The sequence below is a fragment of the Crocodylus porosus genome, unplaced genomic scaffold (genome assembly GCF_001723895.1).
Source record: "Crocodylus porosus isolate Cpor-Errol unplaced genomic scaffold, CroPor_comp1, whole genome shotgun sequence".
Classification (NCBI taxonomy): domain Eukaryota; kingdom Metazoa; phylum Chordata; order Crocodylia; family Crocodylidae; genus Crocodylus; species Crocodylus porosus.
In genome coordinates, this window is record NW_017728931.1 from 14586292 (window position 1) to 14607043 (window position 20752).

A 20752-nucleotide genomic window follows, 5' to 3' on the forward strand; every position below is an offset into this window, starting at 1 on the left:
TCCTCCGCCCTCATCTTCCCCCTCCCCCGACGAGCCTAGTTTAAAGCCCGCCGAAGGAGGTTCACCAACCTGGAAGAGAACACACGCTTACCAGGTCGAGGATGACCCAGAAGGCCCAGTAGAACTCCACAGTTAGCCTGTTAATGTCCGGTGCCTTGTTGCCAGGCATGAGGCAGAGAGTGGCCAAAAACTTGGCCAGGGTGCGAGGAGCCTCCAGCCAGTCCTGATCACCCATGGTGACCTGTGGAAGTCCCTCCCACAGGGTCCAACAGGCTTCAGCTTTGGTCAGATCCAGGGAGGAGAGCTCTTTGTAGAAGGCCCACATGCACTGGCACATCTCACCTGGATCCGTGAGGGGGGTGCCATCACCCACCAGAAGGCAGGTGATGTACTTCTTGGCCCCCCCGCTCCACCTCTTCTACAGGGCACAGAAGCATCATGAGCCATGGTCCATCTCCCAAAGGAACTGGATGTGCAAGCAGACAAATGCATTACAAACGTGGTGGTCACCCAGACCACGAAACTCTTCTCACCTCTCCCAACACTCTCTGCAGAGGGATGGGTTGGTTGGGTCAGTAGCCAAGCACCTCTCCAGCTCCAGCGCTTCCCACTAGAGCTGCTCCCAGCCCTCCTCCCTCTGCTGGGTGTACCCCTGAGTGTGGCTGTGGCAAAAAAGCCAGATGTGCACCTTCCCCACATCCCACCATCTCCAAGCCAAGGGGAAAGCTGCCTGTTGCTTTCACAAGGCCAGCTAGAACTCCTGGAAGGCCTTCCTGAAGCCTACATCCTTCAGCAGACTGGTATTTAAATGCCAGTAGGCTGACCCTGGATGCCCAGGCCCAGACAAGGTGGTGATCACTGAAAAGGGTCAGCCAGATGCCAGAGAAATGGGCCCCTGCACTTGGAGGTGCAGCAGGCAGCCTGGAACGACCTCAATGTCCTGGAGAGCCTCCGGCTGCAGGCCTGGGGAGAACAGAGTGGCCACCCAGCAACAGGTGGCTGTGAGGTGGCTAAAAGAAGACCTCACCTCCTGAAGACAGGCGAACACCTGGCTTCTCCAGAGACCCTTTCTGCAGCTGTGGACGTTGAGGGTCACAATCTTAAATCACCTCATGGCTGGGCAGGGGGTGGAGTGGACAGTTCAGCAGGGGCCTTGCACATCTTGACATCTGGTGTGGGGCCTGCTGGTTGGGATTGGGAGAGCTCCACAGCCTCTTGGGATAGGGGTGGAGCTACTTCACAAGATGGTAGGCTACAGCTGGAGCTCTGGGGGATCTGCACAGGGTCCCTGACAAGATCAGCCTGTTAACTAGGGGACCCCACCCTGACCCCATCTGTCATAGGACCATGGGGCAGGCTGGAAGTGATGCTTTTTTGGGAAGACAGCCATCAGGCTTCAGTGTCTGCCCTGGAGTTCTGGGGAAGGGGACCTCCCTCAGTACTTGCCAGGGTGAGCCCAGGGCCACTATCTCCCTCAGATCATTGGGGGGGGGGGGGTGCTCTGCTACCAGACCTTCCTTTGGGTCAGCCAAGTCCTCAGCCTCAGCACCTGTGATCACAGGGGGTAAGCCCTGGCCAGCAGAGTGAGGGGCTTCCTCCATGGGCTCCTGCTTGGGTCCATCCAGCAGCCCTGAAACCTCCTCCATGGGGATCACCCATTTGATCTTTCCTGGGGTTGGGGTGTCAGGCACAGCCAGGGAGGCCCCCAGAACCTGAGCTGCTCCTTCCCCCTGTGTGGTTGTCTGTGGAGGGAGGAGTCCTCTGCGCAGGGGGCTCCAGCTGCACCTGTGCCTTCCTCTTGGCTTTGCTTCTGGAGGAGACCTGTACCCACTCAGCCATGGGGTGGTCCTCAGGTGGACAGGCTTCAGTAGGAGAAGGTGAGGGTTGGGGCAGTGGGGCAACTACAGCAGGGAGATGACTAGTGGTAGGGGGGCCCTACTTTTCTTCTTGGCTGCTGCTGCTGCCGTCCCAGGGACCCCGCCAAACTTGGTTTGGGGGCAGAGTCCCCTGAGCTCACAAGTGGGGTGCATGATGTAGCCGGGGTACTGGGGGACCTAAGGGGGGAGGGATACCAGTGGCAGGGGCACCCCTCTTGCCAGTGGAACCTGCAGATGCCCTCTCCTCCTGGCCCATGGGGCACTTGTAATGCAAGTGCCCCAGGATGTGGCACCAGAAGCATTGCAGGTCCCCCAGCATATAGAAAACTCTTACCAGGGCCACCTGAAAAGGAATCATTAGGCAACCCTAAGCCTCTAGCGATGTTCCTGCTGCCAGCTGAATCATAAACTGCTGACAGAAAGAGTGCACGTGGTGGAGGCTGAGGTCTTGACATCCCAGTGAGAGGGCCACCACTGGGGGGAGAACTCCCCCCAAGGTTTGGAGCTGGGGGAGCAGGACCCAATTAGGGATATAGGGAGGGATGGAACTGAGGACCATCCTAGTCCCCAGCTCTTCTAGGAGTTTGAGGGGGACATACTTGCCCTTCACTATGAGCCCCCTCTCCGCCTTTTGTATGGTGGCCTCTGAGGCAAGGAAAAAAAACCGCCTTCCTATGAAAGCAGGAAGCTGCCATGATCTTGCCACTACCCAAGCCAGGGCCTGCACCCAGGTCTCAAAGTGCAGATTCTCCTGTTTGGGTAGTTGGCACTTCACCCTGTGCCTGTGGGAAAGGGAGCCTTACTGCCCAAGCTGGAGGGGCCAGCAGTGGAGAGTCCAGGCCCTGCGGCTTTGGGTCACCCTGAAGCCACCTGTGCATAGCTGTGGTTCCCCCACTGGGGGGCCATGTTGATGTGGTTGGAGCTAGGGCCAGAGACAGGCTGAGTAGGTGCTTCTGGTGTAGTGTACCTTGCTGCCTTAGGTGCCAGTGGTCTAGGCTGCAAGGGGGGGCTCCTCTTCAGCCCTTTCCACCCCCAGCTGTGGAGGAGGCTGAAGAGGAGCCCTTCCCATTGCCCTTGCCCTTGGTCCCTAATGGTGGGGAGGGGGGTTGGGAACTCCTCCAAGGGGGGCCTGGCCAGGGGAGACCCCTTGGCTCTTTTGGCTCTCTGCTGGAGTCCCATGTGCTGCTGCAGCAGAGGTTGCAGGCTTCTATGCCCCCAGAGGAGGTTGGTTGGCCTCTGCTTCCGGGGTGGGGGCTGCAGGGACATGCATCTCCTTGGGGGCTTGGCTGGGATCTGCCCCCATAGTGGGGGCTGCAGGAACCTCTGGGGGCATTTGCCCCCTCCCCCAAAGGTTCCTGCCCTGCTATACCATCACATGAGGGAGGGGAAAACAATAAAGAAAAAAAACAAAATATATGGTGGGGCTGGTGAATCTAATTGGGGCTATGCTTTGGGAATGTGGGGGAGGAGGAACAGATACACACATGAGCTGGAGACACTTGAGCTGGCTTACTCAGCCATACAGCAAACACCAGGGTAGGTGGAGTGGATCACAGGACTTGATACGCAAGGGCTAAATCACATAGGGAAGGCTGCTGAGGCAGATGTGAAAAATGGCTGGAGCAGTGGAGGGGCTTTAATTGTTGGAGATCAGTACAGGAACCCCTTAGGCCTTCAGCCGTCTCTAATTGTCACCAAGTAGACAATTTGCTGGTATTTGTGTGTTATTACTATTTTAGGACATGAGGCAGGAGCTGCTGACTGGTGGCAAAACTTGCAACAGTCACAGAGCATAGTTCTTGCATGCCCAACAAAAATCCCCAGACTTTGCCCAGCAACAGCCCTGAGGAACCTCTTCTCCCTTCCACCCTGCACCTCTAAAATATTCATTTTTGGTTGGCTGCAGTGTAATTGCTCCCCAAACACTGTTAATTTGCTTGTCAGTTTTACATAAACCCAACAAGTGGAATTCTGTGAGCCTCTATGAGCCTTAAGTGTGCCAGCTTTATGAATAGCAGGTGAGTTTTGTCATTATTCATTCCCTAACCGGCTATGTCTGAATTGCACGGTAGTTCAGACCATGTCCCACTGAGAGCAGTGTCTTGACACATGAGTCACTGGGTAGTCTGTTGTTGTGTCATGCCCCAACAGGGAGCCTGTGGGCACCCATAGAGGGCCTAACTGTTAGTACATTGTTTATTGGGTAGGCTGATATTGTGCCATGGCATACACAGGGCTAAAAGATGTCTAGAACAAGTATGCTCATAAGATGCAAAGTTGTCACTGCCTGACACCAGCATATCTGGTGTCCAAAATTTGCCAGCAACAACAGGGCTGGGGACGGGGGGAGGGTGAAATTCCCTTGGCCCTGTCACCTAAAGACTTATACATTGAGTGCACAGCTACTGGGGTATCCCTTAATGATCCAAGATGTCTGATATTCAGGGGAGAATGGAGCAAGTAGGTCTAGGTCCAATTGGACCTTTGCCAAAACAATGAGCCTGGTGCAGGTGCTGTGGGACCTTGAGGTCATGTACCAGTTTGACAGGAATGGTAAAAAAACCAAGGTGTTCATGGTTAAAGATCTCATCTCCACTCCCTGTAGCAGGCTGACTACTGGTGATCATCAAGCAGCATCCCTGCCACTCGGTGAATTAATGCACTTCCAAAAAATGAGTATTTAGGAACCCAGCTGTCTCCACAGTCCACTAAAGAGTTCATTGTACATCTCTCAGAAGCACAAACTCTTGCCCCTAAATGAATTTATGCCTCTCCCCTCCCCCAAACAACTTTGAGAGGGCACAGCACATCCACCCCCACATAAGCAAAACCCTGTGCGACTGCAAGCAGCAGACATATTTGCCTCTTACAAAATTAGCGCCTCCCTCTCACCTTGCTGCACTTGGGTTTGGTGCAAAAGGGAGGCTAGATCCATGTAAGTCCTAGTAACCCAAACCGATTTAATACCCCTTCCCCATAACTTACAAGTCCCCGGCCATGGATCCTTAGGCATCTTTGGCACTGACGCCAATCTTCGGGTTTCTGAAATTTCTGGTGTCCCAGAATCTGATGGAATCTGATGCGTCGCCCGCATAACCCAGAGGAGGCAGACGCATCAGGGAAAGCATGGTCATGGTTGAGACGACGGTGTCTTGGTTGTCTCTGTCCTCCAGCTGCTCTGAGCACTCACTCACACCTCTGACTGGTTGCCTGAAGACTGCAGAGTGCATATTGCACTGCCTGCTGTGGTGGTAGGATAGTCTTTGGACTCTTGTGGGCTAGGTGATTCTGTAGCCTCCTGCACCCCCACCATCCCAAATGATCTGAGGCAAGCGCCACCTGTGTCCTTTGCATGAATGCAGGACAGCTGCTCATAAAATGGGTTTATTGTGTGTCCTGCCCCCAAATGAAAATTCTGGTCCTTGGCCCAATGGAAAGCACATTTCAGGGCCTTCATCTTGCTGTGGCACTGTTCCCAGTCCCGGTTGTGACTGCGCACCTTCATTTCCTGGGCAATGGCCACATAGACGGCTTATTTAATCAATTTTCCAGCTGCTCCAGAACCTTTTGTTCCCCCCAAATATCAATCAAATCTACCAGTTCTTCCCAGGCCCAGTTGGGGCTTAGGAATGTATCTGGCTGCTGCTCCAAGATCATCAGACATGGCTTGTTCTTTGGCGCCTCCATTGAGTATATTTTCAAGGCCAAAATAAACCACCGAGCCATTATATACATAAGTGTATGGAGCCTTTTCATGCAGGTCTGAGTTTCCACATATGCATAACTATGCAGGTGTGAACTGTCTCAGTACCAGCACTCTCAGAAATCTGCTCATGTGACCTTTCTTAACAGAACATCTGTGACATCCATAGTGTGCCCCAAATTGTCCCCCAGATCCCTATTGTTCAGAAGGATAGTTGTTAATGGCTTGTTGCCATGAGCACCCAAAATTCTTTTCCTGGCAGCTTGCAATGCAGGTTGAAGGGACTGCAGCTGGCCCTTCAAGCACCACTTCCTCCCCTTTCCGGCAACACTGTCTGACCTATCAATCACTCATCTGTGCTCCTGGGGATCTGTTTTGTCCATTGAGTCTTCTGCTCAGCGTCTGCCTTTTTTTATGCTGAGCACTTGACATATTTCAAGGGTGATCCCCCTAAAACTGCAAGTTTTTAGAGGAGGAACCTGGGGTGTGTAGGAATTGAAATGTGAAGAGCAGGGCTGTTAATGCTAATGTCCCTATTCAACAACCCTTAATTTGGGGTTCAGCTATTTCAATGTTTTGCTCAGTGCCTGCCTTTTTTCTTCTGAAAGTGTGTCATTGAAAACTGGGTGTAGGGAGATTTCCAACATTTGTGATTGTGATATTACTTGGTGGTTCTGATGCCTCAATGTTTGGAATGGCTTTTGATGTGCTAATGGGACCTATTCAAAAAGAGCATGGGGACCTTCCTGGCAATAGGGCTGTGTGAAATTTTTCCGGCAGTTTCGTTTTTACACTGTTTCGACTTGTTTCAAGCTCAAAACAGCAAAATCGAAACGAAACAGAGAGCTTTGAAATAGCCTCAAGATGAAACAAGGCAAGTTGGAACATTTTGAAAATTTTGAAATGTTTCAAGTTTCAAAGCTCAAGCTGGGCTTGCCTGCAGGGGAACAGAAACTAAAGTAAGGCGAGAGAGGGGGGAAGGAGCACTCTCATTATTGACTGTGTAACTTGCCAGTGGCTGTCATCCTTCCCTGAGGTCCCTTCCAATCTCAGTGCTCTGGGGAAGGGATGGAAAAACTGCATAAAAGGTAGCATTGTTTGAACTGCCCTGCTTTCTGCTTTGGTGTCAGCTGAGTGAGGGCACACCTTAACACATACACAGTGTCACCCACCCACGTCACAGGTTTTGCCTGTCAGCAGCTACAAGTGCAGAGCCCCAGAACCCAGACTCTCCCTGGACCCCTTGAAAGCTGGCAGGCTTTGTGCCTGCAGCAGGGGCTAGCATGCCTACAGTTTTCACCCTGGTGCGCCTTAACACACACACAATGTCACCTATGTCACGAGTTTTGCTTATCAGCAGCTTGAAGTGTAGTTTCCCCCAAACCCTTGCACCTATCTCCTTGAAACTTAGCAGGCTTTGTTGCCTCAGCAAGGGCTAGCAGTTTTGACCCCACTGTGGCTTAACACATACACATGACATGAGTTTTTTGCTTTTGAGACTTTGAGGTGCAGTTTCCCTGAAACCCCTGTACCTATCTCCTTGAATCTTGGCAGGCTTCATGCCCTCGGAAGGGGCTACCATTCCTGCAAGTTTCAGTGAAATCAGGCAAGAAATGACAAAGATATAGGCTGTTTCAAGCTTCCCCATGATAGCTTATGGGTGAAACATCAAAACAGCATTGAAACAATAAAACTGTTTTGACAAAACGAAATGGAACAGCTGTTTCGAATCAAAATGAAATTCAAAACAAAACGCTGTTCCGTCAAAACATCGAAACATAAGTTGAAATGGAACGGTGCCATTTCACACAGCCCTACCTGGCAACCTCTTGTTTACTTAGGTCCTTCTCTTTAATGCTGTCTACTTACTATGGAATAAGTGTCTAGGGAAAGTGGTTATAAGAAGGGAAGTGAAGGGAAGACGAACAAACCATGACCTGGTTTCTCTCTTCCCCATCCCCTTCCTAAAAGGTATAATTTTTGGACAGTCTCTTTCCTTTCCTAGCTGATGGTAGATATGTAGTCCTTTAGACCTATTTTGTCTCCTTGTTCCTAAACCCCCTTGTTGAGCTGGCATCACACAGGGTCTGGGGCATTTTTAAACTTTCTTTGTGGATGGTGGTTGCTCCTTCTGGGCAACCTGCCATGCTTGAGGGAAGTAATGAGCATATTTGGTGTTTCCACAGCATTCAGTTCCAAGAGGAACTGGGTGATAGCAGCTGCTAAGGGATAATTCTTTTGTGGTATATGTAATACCCAGTGCCTGTGGAGACAGTCACTGTGGCCCTGCCCGGACCCAGTAAGTGGCTGACAGAGAACTTGGATTCGGTGAAATACTATTTCTTCAGAAAATAAATCAAGGCCAGAACTTGTTGTCATTCATTGCAATGTCCAAGTTACAATTCTTGAAATAGTGAGCCTCAGCTTTGAAGGAGAACAGTCCTTAGGAGGAGTAGGGGGAACCCTTCATCAGAGACTTCATGTGCATCTGTACTCTACCTCTGTTGAAACCTATACCTATAATCTATTAAAAGTCTCAAAATCATTGAGACCACTTGCAAGAGTAATGTTTACAAAAAACCGATAGGAATTTATACATTGCCTGTCTAATGTACTGTGCTCTCTTTAAATTATTTGTCTAGTGAAAAGGCGCTTAGAAGGCAACAGTAATGAAATGTCAAGGACCAACAGCTTCACTGATGACACTGATCTAATATCGGAAGAGTCACCACTGCCCAGAGTATCCGATGTTGCGCAGTAAGTGGAATAATATCTTTTAATTGGAAAATGTAGTTAATCACAAATGGTGGGGAAAATAATGGTAATATATTCAGTAGATAAAATATTATATCTGTTTTTGGCTAACTAGACTTGAAGCTGGTATCTGCTTTATTTATACTACTGTATCTGAACAGTTCTACGTGATGTAAGTGTTGATTTCTGGTAGCATCTGTTAGTGTATGAAGAAAGAAGAATTGCCCTCAAAGTCATGATCTGGAAACTTGGTGCAAGATTTTAATTCCGCCCATTAGGTGCATAAATGGATTTAGGTGCCCAAGTGTGAATTCTACCCTCCTCAAGACCCTGGAAAACTATTAATGCAAAAGGTGGGTGGGTCTTCTCCCTCTCTATTATTCTTGCCTTTCAATCTCAAGGATCAGATAACTGCATGTTACAAAAGTAGATGCCTTAATGGACTTTGAGGACTTGAATAGGGTGGAATAGAATCTGGCTGTTAATGCTTGTGGCTTGTTTTGTCACTTTTGGTTGGATAAACAGTTCCTGGGGCTAAGTTTCAAAGACAGATCTGGAATCTGTAGGTGTCTGACCTTCATGTGATATCTAAAATTCTCTGACCATGCAGAATGTTTGATTTACTTCATAAATATAAATAAAACAGTTATGTGTAGATATAGCCTGGAAATCATTAACTTTATATTGAAAGAACAATTTAAATGCAATCTTTACATTAAAGGAGCAGTGAACTTGTGATTTGTTATGCCAAAGGTAGAAGAGACAACTAAAATAGTTCAGCTGGGAATTATGCAGACATGCTTAATATAAAGAAATTCTCATGAATTAGATGTAGAAAAATCAACAGGATACTAACTGCCATTGAAGTGGATCTGGAAGATACATCTACAGAACAAAGCAGATGCTGCAGGGGAGTTACTTGGTCTCTCACAGTGCTTGCTTTGATTTCGCAACTGTGTATGGCAGTATTCTTTGGAATCATTTTAGCACTTCCCATAGCACCTTCTCAGTGTTTGTCACAGTTTGTCCAAAGACTTTGGAACCTCACTAATGTAGTATGTAACTTAGTTGTAAACACAGACTTAGCTGATAATTGGATGGTCAGGCTTTAGACTAGCTAACAGAAACTTGTGAAACTTGTGTCTTTGTATCCAAGTTTAAGAAAAACTAAATGAGCTGTACTGATTTTGCCAGCTTCACTAATGGTCTCATCCTAGGAGGTGTACAACTAGTCCTTATGAATAAAACTCATGGTTGGCAATGTTGTGTTAACCCAAAATGTTGTAAACCATATACTGTGTGTGTTTGTGTATTTGGCATTGTAGACTCCTATTATGGACAGAGCAAGAAGGGTTCTTAAAAGGAAACCTTCTAGGAAGATAGTGTTTTTCTTGTATATTCTTCAAAGGGATGATAAATGTAGGAAGGCTTTTCATTCCAAACATATAGGGATATAAAACTTGTTTTCTAATATGTGTATTTGTTACTAAAATTAAGAAGTTAAAAGTTTTTTTAAAACACTAGTGGAAAAATTGACCCCTCTTCACATTTGGAAAGGAGAACATGGAAATTGCTTTGTGAGGCTATGCCTTTGGAGTACAACAAATGATTGGTTAGGAAAAGGTTAAATTTACATTTCAACCTTCCTCCCCTTTGAAGTTATCATTCATTAAGCTTTCTCTAATGCTGTTTGCAAGGGGGAAAAGATTTGAGTTTTATTCTTTCTGATGAAGGAAAAACAGACTAGTAGGTTAAGTTTTTTACGTTTTCAGTACAATAGGATTGCATTTCAACTGCTGTTGAGATAGGAAAACTTTGAAGAAAATTTGGGTGCAGAAGAATACTGATGTAATTTCCAATGCAATGCTATCTACAATGACTAGAAAAAGGCACGTAAATACTGCACATTTGTCAGTTTAATGAGAGATACTCCCATTAAAAGTCTAAAGAGTAGAGAAATAGAGATGAACAAACATTTGCAGTACTGCTACTCGATTAGAGTCTGTGGGTGCATACAGATGTTCAGGAAGTTAGATTGAGTAAAAAAGATGGCTGCCCAATCTAGCTTAGTTCACCCATGTATGAACCTTATGTTTAGAACCCTAGTTAGGTCTAAGTGCTGAACTGTACACACCTTCCTCGAAGGTTAAATCGGTCGGCAAATGGCCAGCCCAATCGAAGGTTAGCTCACCTGAGAGGACCACCAAGTTACATTGAGTACAGTTAACTGAATGCCTGCTCATGTTCTGAGTGCAGGCCTGGGTCTGGGAAAGCCTAGCTGCTGGTCCCAACCCAGGGACTGTGCTTTTCCTATTTCCCACACCCTGCCACAAGGCTATTTTAAACCCATGGCCCCTCCCCCAACCCACAGATGAACAACCCTCCTGTGGACCAGCTGGCCTCCTTGAGCCTGCCACCCCTCCCACCCCCCAAATTCACAAACTGCTCCCAGTGCCAGTTTTGCCAGTGTTTACCAGTGCCAGGAGCCTGATTGAAGGAAGTTGGGTTGGTGGGAGGGGCAGGCAGATCAGGGAGGTAGGGGTTAGGTTGCAGGGCAGGGAGGTTGTTTGCCTGGCCAGTGGGAGGGTTGGGGGGCTAAAAATAGCCCCCAGTAGGGAGGAGCCCCCCATTCCTGTTAATCTTTCCTGGGACCCCTGAACCTGTCCACAGAGCTGCTATCCCCTTGATCCCACCAATCACCCCACTGCAGAGCTGCTAGCCTCCCTGATCCTGCCCCTGCCCCCAACCTGACTTCCTTTGATCAGGCTCCCAGCACTGGGGTCGGGGCAGTTCAATGGGGTCAGGAAGGCCGGGAAGTTGAGAGGGTCCAGGGAATGTTCCTCAGGATTGGAGTGGTCCCCAGTGAGCGTCCCCCCTTGACCCCCTAGATCCCCAACCCCCCCAAACCCTGACCAGCCCCCACCAGTCCCCTTAATTCTGCCAACCTCCCCCTGTGGTCCTGCTAGCCCCAATCCCACGTGCCCTTCTCCCTACCCCAATTTACCTTGAATCAGGCTCCCAGCACCTATCTAATCACTGAGTTAGGTTAGGTGGCGCTCAGTATCTGATATGTACGGTATAACTAAGACAGATTTACAAACAAGCCAAAGTTTTGATCAGAAATAGTCTTTTGGGCAAGATAAATTTGTTTAAAGAATTTCTATTTCAAGACATTAGATTTACTTCTTTCCAAAGCGCTCAGGGCGACAGTAGAATTTTCATGGGTGTGGCTTTTAAATATTGTTCTTTCACAAGGAAAAGTTCTTCCTCAGCAATTGGGTATGTGTCTTGAGTATGAATCAAGTCTCTATGTGAACACTTTGATTTTATGCGTCTAATTTAAGTGTGTAGACTCTGATCTTTAAAACTTGGTCTAGGCTGAAGGTGGAAAAACAGTCCTTCAGTAAATTTTTTTCAAGACATAAATAATAATCTCCTTGTTCTATACAAATTAAGGAGACCTAGAATAAATGTTAGCTTTTATCAATATTAAAATGAAATAGCAGCATTTTTTAATTAATCAAAAAATTGTATTAGATGAGTTCGCAGTGTTCCCTGTAAATATGATGGAAAAGCTTCTAGAAGAGTATATTGATTGGGATTGAAGCTCTTTCCATCCCACAGATAAAGGATCCTAACTGTTGATAAAACCACAGTAAAAGCTGATTTAAACAGAAGCAGCATTAAATATACTGGTATTTGCTAGTCTCATCTGTTTCCCATTTAAATTTTGCATCATCTCTACTCTAGACATTAAGTAGTATCATTAGTACTTTAAGAAACATGCTTTTAATTTTGAAATAGGTTCATAGAAAAGTAGGGCTGGAAGGGACCTTATGAGATTATCTAGGCTAGTCCCCTGCTTAAGGCAGGATCATCCCTCACTAAAACATCTCAGCCAAGTTTCTGTCCAATCTGCTCTTGAAAATTCCTAGGGATGGAAAGCCACAACCTCTTCAGGTAGGCTGTCCCAATGGTTGGCCACTCTGATAGGAAATGGAAGGTCTTTTTAATCTCCAACCTAAATTTCCTGTGCTGTAGCTTGAGGATATTGCTCCTTCTTCTGTCCCTTGTATCCACAGAGAAAAGCTTGTCCATCCACGGACACTGGTTTCACCTTTTATTCAAATCGTTTCTTAAATAGCTATATGGCTTTGCATAACAGGAATATACCATGAGGTCTAGGCTTAAATGATATTTCTTTCCTGAAGTGTATTTGGTGAAAATCTCTCTACTCCACTGAAGTGAGTTCAGGATATACTGCAGCAGATTGGCATTCAAATTGAAATTCAGTTCGTGTGTGTGTGTGTGTGTGTGTGTGTATGCGTGTGTGTGTGTGTGTGGAGGCAATGAAGTAGCTAGCTGCTGTGTCCCAGAGGGTTCAAGATTGCTTGCCAAAGAAATACAAAGCAAGACAAATCATCTAAAAAAAATTGCCAGATTAATTTTTTTTAATTAATCCACCATGAAAAGATTAAATAACACTCTGTCTAAATTCTACTCATTCTTCTTCTTTTTTTGCTCTCTGAAAAAAGATATTTATAAAAGTTTAAATTTCCCATGAAAACAAAACGCCTGTGCAGTTTTAATGATATACCACTGCTGTACTGTGATCTGGCATGATGCTAGTCATTAATACTCCCCATTTTTTGGTTTGGAAATATTTTGATTTACATTTGACATTTAACACCTCCCCCCCCCCCCAAGAATATTTAAGAATCTGTGCTAACATAAGGTTCCAGTTTATTAACATGTACCTGTATGAACTTAGTGGGATTAATACAATGACTGGGTGTTTCACCGTGTGGCAGAATGAAGCTGACTTAAAACATCTACATGACTTTAATCAATCAGTTCTCATGTATTCTGCTGAAACTGGGATTTCAAATGTCATGTAATTGTTGTTGCATGTTTTGATATATATCCAAAGAAATGTATATATGTAATTTTGTATTTTTTTTTAAGTTGAGTGTGTATGTATTTCCAAGACCTGGATAACTAAAACAAGTAAAGCATGTGTACTTTAAATTAGTAAATGTATTGACTTTTATATGGGTGGGTCTCATCCCCTTGGGCCAATTCATGTGAATCTCTGTTGGCATCAAATTAGACTATGCACTTGAGTGAGGGCAAATAAAACTTGAATTTTGTTTACCAGAGAAGCCAGAGATTGAATAGAGAGAGAAAGAGAGAGAGAGAGGTATGAAAAACTTCTAAAAGTGTTTTCACTTATAAAAATTATGTGCTATAGTTCTAGATTCTATATTTAAAAATCCTTTAACATTCTTCCATGTAGTTTTTTTGCTACATGGAGTTTTCATCATTATTACTGAAAATTTCATTTTTATAGGGAAATGAATTCTATTTAATATACTATGGTAGCAAATGCATGCTGATTTGCCCAGTTTGTCCCTTTGCTGAGCAGGATTCTGAAAACCAAAATATGCTGAAGACTATGTGAGGGTCTGAACTGATTTCAGGGGTATGTGACAAAGCTCACCTGTTCTGAATGATTAATAGGAGGGGTTCACAGTCAGATTCATGCTAAATGAGAGAGGAATTTAGGGAGCTAGCTGGGGCACTGGCCCAGCATGATAAAAGTTGAAAACTTGCTAAAAGTTATGGAATTCCCTAGTAATCCATAGAACAATTCTGGAATTGTAAAAACCTTTCTCAGGTAAATACATTCTTATCTACTTTTGTCAGGGAGATTCTATGAGGACTACAAACATTGACTAAATTTAAATGTGGGTGTTGGTAATATCAGTTTAAATCTCTGGAAGGGCATAAATAACATAATGTGGTATTCAGCTTTTGCAAAAAAAAAAGCGGGGGAGGGAGTGCTAGGATGGTCCCGGTTCCACCAAACATCCTGTTTTTGGATGGCTGTTTTCCTGGGTATATGGATGTAGATGTGCAAAAAAATTGTCTACATGTTAGTAACTAAATATTAGGTAAGGGTGAAATGGCAGGGTTCCAGAAAAATAGCCAGTATTAGAGAAGTATATGTGCTTTTCTTTCCAAAATCTGGAAGGCATCTCAGCATCCCAGAAGTTTTGTCTGGTTTTTAATTTTTTTGAGGAGGATCTTTAAAGACCTTAGCTATGATTATTTTTGTCAGGGAGAGGGAAGGTGGGAAGAGGGATGTTCCCTATAAGCCTCATAAAGATTTTGTGTATAATTGTAAAAAAAATGCCTAAATACTAATTTTAAAAAGTCTCAATGACTTTCAATATGATTTAGGCTCAGATTTTAAAGTTATTTTGATATAATCAAAAGGGGTTAGTCACTTAAAATAGGTGTAAAGTTTGGGCCTTAGGGGAGCATCCACACATGCAGGCATATGCACTCGCAGTAGCTCAACTAGGAGTGGCATAAATTTGTGCCAGAGATTTGGTGTGGGGCAAGTTGTTCAACTCAGGGTAAAAAAGACCCTGCCCAGCTCCTCCTCCGGGGGAGCTAGAGCCAGGGACAATAAGCTATCGCCCAGAAGATGTGCTCCTTATGGTAGGTCAGTCTAAACTGTCAGAGCATGTCCTCTTGGCCCCTAATGGCCAAGATGTCAGCTACCGCATCTGCCCTCAGCTGGCCCTGGACAGGCTCCTCTGCCCAGGTCTCACCACTTGTTTCATCAGCAGAGATCCTGGTGTTCCCTGTTTAAAAATAGCAAATTCTGATAAGAAACCCAAATTCACTCATTAAAATACCCAAAATAGTGTTCATCCACTATCAAAATGAAAAGCCATAATATATAGAGGGATAAGCTGGATAAAGTTTTATTGATATATTTGCAAGTTAAAAGCAATTTGGAAGCCTACCAGTGCCTCTACCATCATAATAAAATCAATTTTAAATATCTATATGCTTTGGCATTTACTTTTGGGATTTTTGTCATAGAAAAATCAGAGCTGCCCCCACACACTTTGCTCATGATCTACCCTTCCCCCCAAACAAGGTCTACTGCTCCCCCCACCACAGGGGCCACAGCCACCCCTGCAGGGATACAGCCCCACTCCACAGGGCCCACAGTCCCGCTCCTTCCTGCAACAGCAATGGCCATCGAGCACTCAGGGCCCACTGCAGCTGGAGCCTCCAGTTGCGTGGTGTGCCCCGGCTGCCTCAGGCCCAGCACCACCTGTACCACTTGTCATGGGTCAGCATGGTACAGTGCAGGGTTGTGTGCATTTAGGCAGCCCTGGGCCACTGGGGCTGTCACCCAGGGCCCAGCACCACTCATGGGGACCGTGTGTCATACCAGGCTGGGTCCTGCCTCCATATCCCCCCACACCATGTACACTAGCAGGCAGCTGGACTGTGTTGGCAAGACTTTGCGAGCCTTTGCACAGTTCCAGGAGGCATGGCTCCTGTAACAGAGTTGTGCACTAGCTCCGTGGGTCAGACTGGGTCACATTGGACTGGCTGGGCACATTTTCCATGAAGCTTAGGCAGTGATGCACCATGGCCCATTGTAAGCATAGTGCACTGCTGCCTGAGCCTCATGGAGAATCAGCCTGATGAGACCCAGCCCAATCTGCACAGCTAGCATGTCTCTGCACAGGAACCGTGCATCCTGGTTCTATGCCAAGGCTTACTAGGGGGCCATGCCAGGCCAGGCCAGGTTGGGTTCTGCCATGTGCTTTATCCCCACAAAGACTGTGGGTCCAGCAGTGTTGCCACTGACATGGCCCAGCTGGCTGCTAGTGCCAGGTATGTGCAGTGTGGGGGGATGTACACTTTGTGGGTGGGTTTGTGGAGGGGCTCGAGCGGGGGCCATCATACAGCTGCCCTTCAACCCACCCTCCCGCGGCATTGGTACAGCAAGCACAGCAGTGGCACGGCACTGTGTGATGTGAGCTCTGTGCTGAACAGACCCAGCCCATTAGCACATAGTTTTCCCAGTCCTGTCCAAAGCCGTGCACTAGCAGGCCAGGATGGGTTGGGTCTATACAGCATGTATAGAGCCTGTGTCAGACAGTGCTGCATCAACGCTATGGCCATGCTGGCACTGGCACTGCAGGGGAAGGGTGGCAGGCAGGTATGTGGCGGTTCCCACTCAAGTCCCTCCAAAAATCCACCCACAGACCACACATCCCCCCACCCCCTGCCACTTCCCACACCACCCTAACTTACCTGGGATGGCATCCAGGTCCCACTCATGCCGCAACCTTGCCCCAGCATGCTAAATGTGCATGACCTGTGTGCTGGGGCAGCAGAAGCACCGTAGAGATGCTCTGGCAAGAAACCAGGGCGTCTTTCTGGAGGAGCAGCTTCCAGGTTACATCAGGGCATGATTTGGGACCATGCTCTGCCCCCTTTTTTCCCTCCATGTTTTTTTTGATACCTGGATTTTCAAGTAGCAAATTTTGAGCCTGCTCTGCAAATATGCAGTGCAGGGAACATTTTTTTGTTTGCAGCATGCCTCTTGTGGTGTCTCAAACTGGTCTGAGATGCTGCAAGAGGCACATGTGTGCTCATCCGGATGTGCCCTAGGTAGTTAAGCCTGCTCTGAAAATGAAACCTAAACTTCCAAGACATTTGCACACTTTTGAAAATGTTCATCTATTTAATATTAAACTGGTGAATTGAATCTAATCTTTGGATACTTTTAAACAAGGAAATTATGGAAACAAAATGTATTCAATAGGTCTGTCTGTTTTAAATGGGGAATTGTTTTAAAAATAAAAGCATTATTTAAATAAAGACTCTAATGGTCAGAGTGAGTTTGAGAGAGAATTTATTTTCTAGCTTGAGATATGACCCTTGTTATAAGTTCTTTATTATCTCTAATTGCTGAATATAAAACAGAGGTTTGCATTAATCTGTTGCTTGCTCCTGTATTAAAAACCAGTGTGAAAGTGATTTCCTCAGATGATCCTTTCTTGTGCCTTTTATCAAAGACAATTTACTGTGCTCAAAACATTATAGCTAATAATGCTAGTATAATACAGGAAAAGTGTATAATACATAATAGTGTATAATACAGGAAAAGCATCTCATTACAATAACTGATTCTATTATGGATATGTGTGAGAAATAATGATATAATTTTTCATTGATCAGTATGTGTAAAACTGGTGGTGCGAAGTTGTTATATGGAAAGTTTTCTAAGTTTGTACATGCATTTCTCTTAGGTGGTGTAATGGGGTCTTCTCCGGGCTGATATACCAATGCCCCACCCACCTGTTCTGGGCCAACCGCCCACCTTCTTACCTGCTATGCCTTGTTGTTATCTAATTAATTATCTTAATTAGGCAGGAGGCTGCCCATTTCTTGACCCAATGCCAGGGGGTGCTATCTGGGGCTCCGTTCCTTCCCTATACCACAGCCCAAGCCTCACAGATGGCATCCACTATTGTTAACATCACTGGGCCCACTCTGGGCCCCAGAATCCTCCAGTCCGGACCCCAACTGGATCCCTCCACTCAGGCAGCCTACTCCACCTTCATTCTGGGCTATCTAGCTCTCTGAGCTGTTCCCCCTTATGGGTGTGGTCCCCCTGGGACCTTTGGCTATGTTGGCCCTGGCCTCACCTCCAGGCCAGTTGGAACCCCAGGCCCTCAACTCTGGGCATCCCTCGTGGTGGGCCCCTGGCCCTTCGACCCTTCCAGTTCTGGCCCCAGTATTGACCGGTTGGGGGATTTCAAGACAGGTTTCTGAGTCTATAGCTCCGCTCTCTCTGGGGTCCACCTTCCAGACCCTACAAGGGGGAACCCACCCAGCTGTGGGAGCTGGGGTTATTAAGGCACCCTGACCCACCTTTCACCAGAGTGGTAACTGGCCTGGTATTTCCTGGGGGCTCCCACACCACTGAGAGCCCCACCAGGCCACCCATTCCAGGCAGGATGCAATTTTAGGTTATGCCCAGGACCAGGAGTCTCCCTACAGCTCCTGCCCTTATCTCCAGGATGGTACTACTTGCAACCAGGCAATGTTGCTGCCTGGGCTGCCAGGCAAGAAAAATCATCTGTTTGTATAGGTGGCCAGAGATCTAAAATGGCTGCTGCAATCTTCTGGAGATCTAAAATGATGCTTACCTTCTGGCTGCTTGGCTGAATCCTTAAAGTGGCAGGCACAACCAGTGCCCTTTCACAGGTGGAAATTATGGAAAGAAAATGTAGAAGGCTCATGGAATATGTCTATGGAATATAGTTCAAATTCTGCATACAGTTTAAGGTAATATGTAATCGATCTATGTGCTCTACTCAGGCAATATCAGAAGAATATTTAAAACGGGTACATCATAAATGCACTTTGAAAATGTTAAATTTGTGATTATTAAATTGCATTAGATTATGCAAACAATGTGTTTAGTTAGACACATGTAATCTACTATAAAGCTAAAGATAACATTTATAAATAAAGAATACAAAAGTTATATTTCTAAGTTCTGTATTAAAATATTGTCATGCCACTGTTCCATTTAGTGATTGCTATACAGAGTTTTCATCATTATCAGTGATCATTTCATTTTTTTTAGGTAAATGAAATTCTGCTTAATGTACCATGGTAGCAAATGCATGGTAAATTGAACAGGACTCTGGCAGCGCATTATACAGATTGAAAATGTCCTTGTTCAACATGTGACATATGTCAAATACATATTTTTATTTATATATAAATCTCCCGCCTAGTATTGGATAACCTTAATTTGCATTGTTTATCTTGTCTTTTAACAGAAGTATAAGCAGGTAAATGTTCATGTGTGCTATGCCTCCCTTTGGGTGTGAGCCACCTTTAAGCAGCATGACCCTTGTTTTGTGTATATCGGTCCATTCCCTACATTACTGTCTGCTGGGATTTGTGAAGAGGATGCATCATTTGTGGGATTTTCTTCTGTTGAGAGCTTTACTTTCATTCTGAGTTGTGATTGATCTAGATGATATATTTAGTATAAACGGATATTCCTGATATATGCTTGGGCAAGGCCATTACATTAGATCTTTGCAGATTCACAGTGAAACTAGGTATGCACACATGATCATTTTAATTGGGGACATCCATATGCTGTTTGTTGTCAAGATGCCAGATGACAAAATTCCCATTGACTTCAACAGGATTAAGGGATGCACAGTTATGTTCACAGTAATTCTTTATTTGAAAGTCTTACTTTAATGAAAACAATAGCAATTTAAAAAACAAAAAGATAATTGAACTACACACTTCAGGTCCATAGCTTTAACTGTTTTTGTTTGGTCAGTTTACTTAAACAAAACACAGCCTGATATCCAGGAATCATGTAGGGCTGTGTACTTATGTCTAAGCATAGCTGGGATAGTTATTGGAGTTTGAACTGGGGCGGGGGGGGGAGGGGAGTGTAATCACATACATCTAGGGGGGAAAAAATCCTGCCTTCTACACTGTTGAGAGACAGGAGAAAGTTATGTGCAGGAACTGCAATAGCCCTTGCATGCTTTGTGCTCTGTGTTTGAGAATGGTTTGTGCATCACTATGGTTTCATGATCTGTAGCTGGTGCAAGTTGTCGGGTCCTGGCAATCCTGTTCATCTTCCCCTTGGTTTTGCTGTGATGAGGGTATTCAAGTGTGAAGATGTGTAGGAAGACAGGATTTGTCCATTGTGTTATGTCTTCAATGCAGGAAAGCCATCACAGTAGCTCCTAGCACTGCCCACATTTTTGTTTTAAAATGACTCCTGAATATCCCATACTTCCAGTACTAATAGAGAGGTATATTTCTGATGATGGTGTAAGCAGAATAGTTAGATAACTAAGTGCATTATCTCAGAAAGGATGAAGAGGCAATTAACCCCCCCCCCACAAACCTTGTGCAAGTTTGTAACATGAGATTAAGAGCTGTATTATTCAGATGCAGCTGCTAAATATGTTGGGGTCAGGTCCCCAGGTGCTGTAAAACATTATAGTTTTGTTGATTTACATGAAGGTATGCTGAGGTTCTGGCCTATGAAAGTTAAAATAGCCTTTTGTAAATAGGGGTGAGGTGAGGGTGTTTGGGGTTTTCTTTTTTTTGGAAGTTAAATATTAACAGATTTAGTTAAGTTGAATCCTGCTGAAGTGTGTATTTTTTAAGAATACTATGTATTGAGACTAGCATAACACATGTGATGTGCCATGAGACTGTTTACCCATCTCCTTTTTCAGATAGTGAGCTACACTGGGAAACCAGGGTAAACAAAACGTGACTCCATTACTTTCTACATACAGTACCTTTTTGTCTGCTCTTCAAAACTGAGAAAGAATTGTTGTTAAGGAGATACAGAATGCGTTTATGAATTTCATAATGTGTTTATGTAACTTCTGTGAATTATTACTTTATTGTGTTGGTTACTATGTAGAAAATTATTTATATAAAATGACACAATAGTATAAATTTTGTATTCAAAGAATGAAACTTTAGACTTCATGTTTCTTATTTCCAGTGTTCAAAACTTTTAATTTGCTCA

The 20752-nt window shown here is 45.4% G+C and overlaps 1 protein-coding gene across 1 annotated transcript in view; it reads left to right on the top strand.

Moving 5' to 3' along the window:
• The window catches only part of LOC109315906 (potassium voltage-gated channel subfamily KQT member 1-like), a 148624-nt gene that overhangs the window by 89413 nt on the left and 38459 nt on the right, over nucleotides 1–20752 (top strand). The window contains exon 10 of the mRNA XM_019543868.1: nucleotides 8223–8337. Within this exon, the coding sequence (XP_019399413.1) occupies nucleotides 8223–8337 (115 nt within the window). The remainder of the gene's footprint in view (nucleotides 1–8222; nucleotides 8338–20752) is intronic.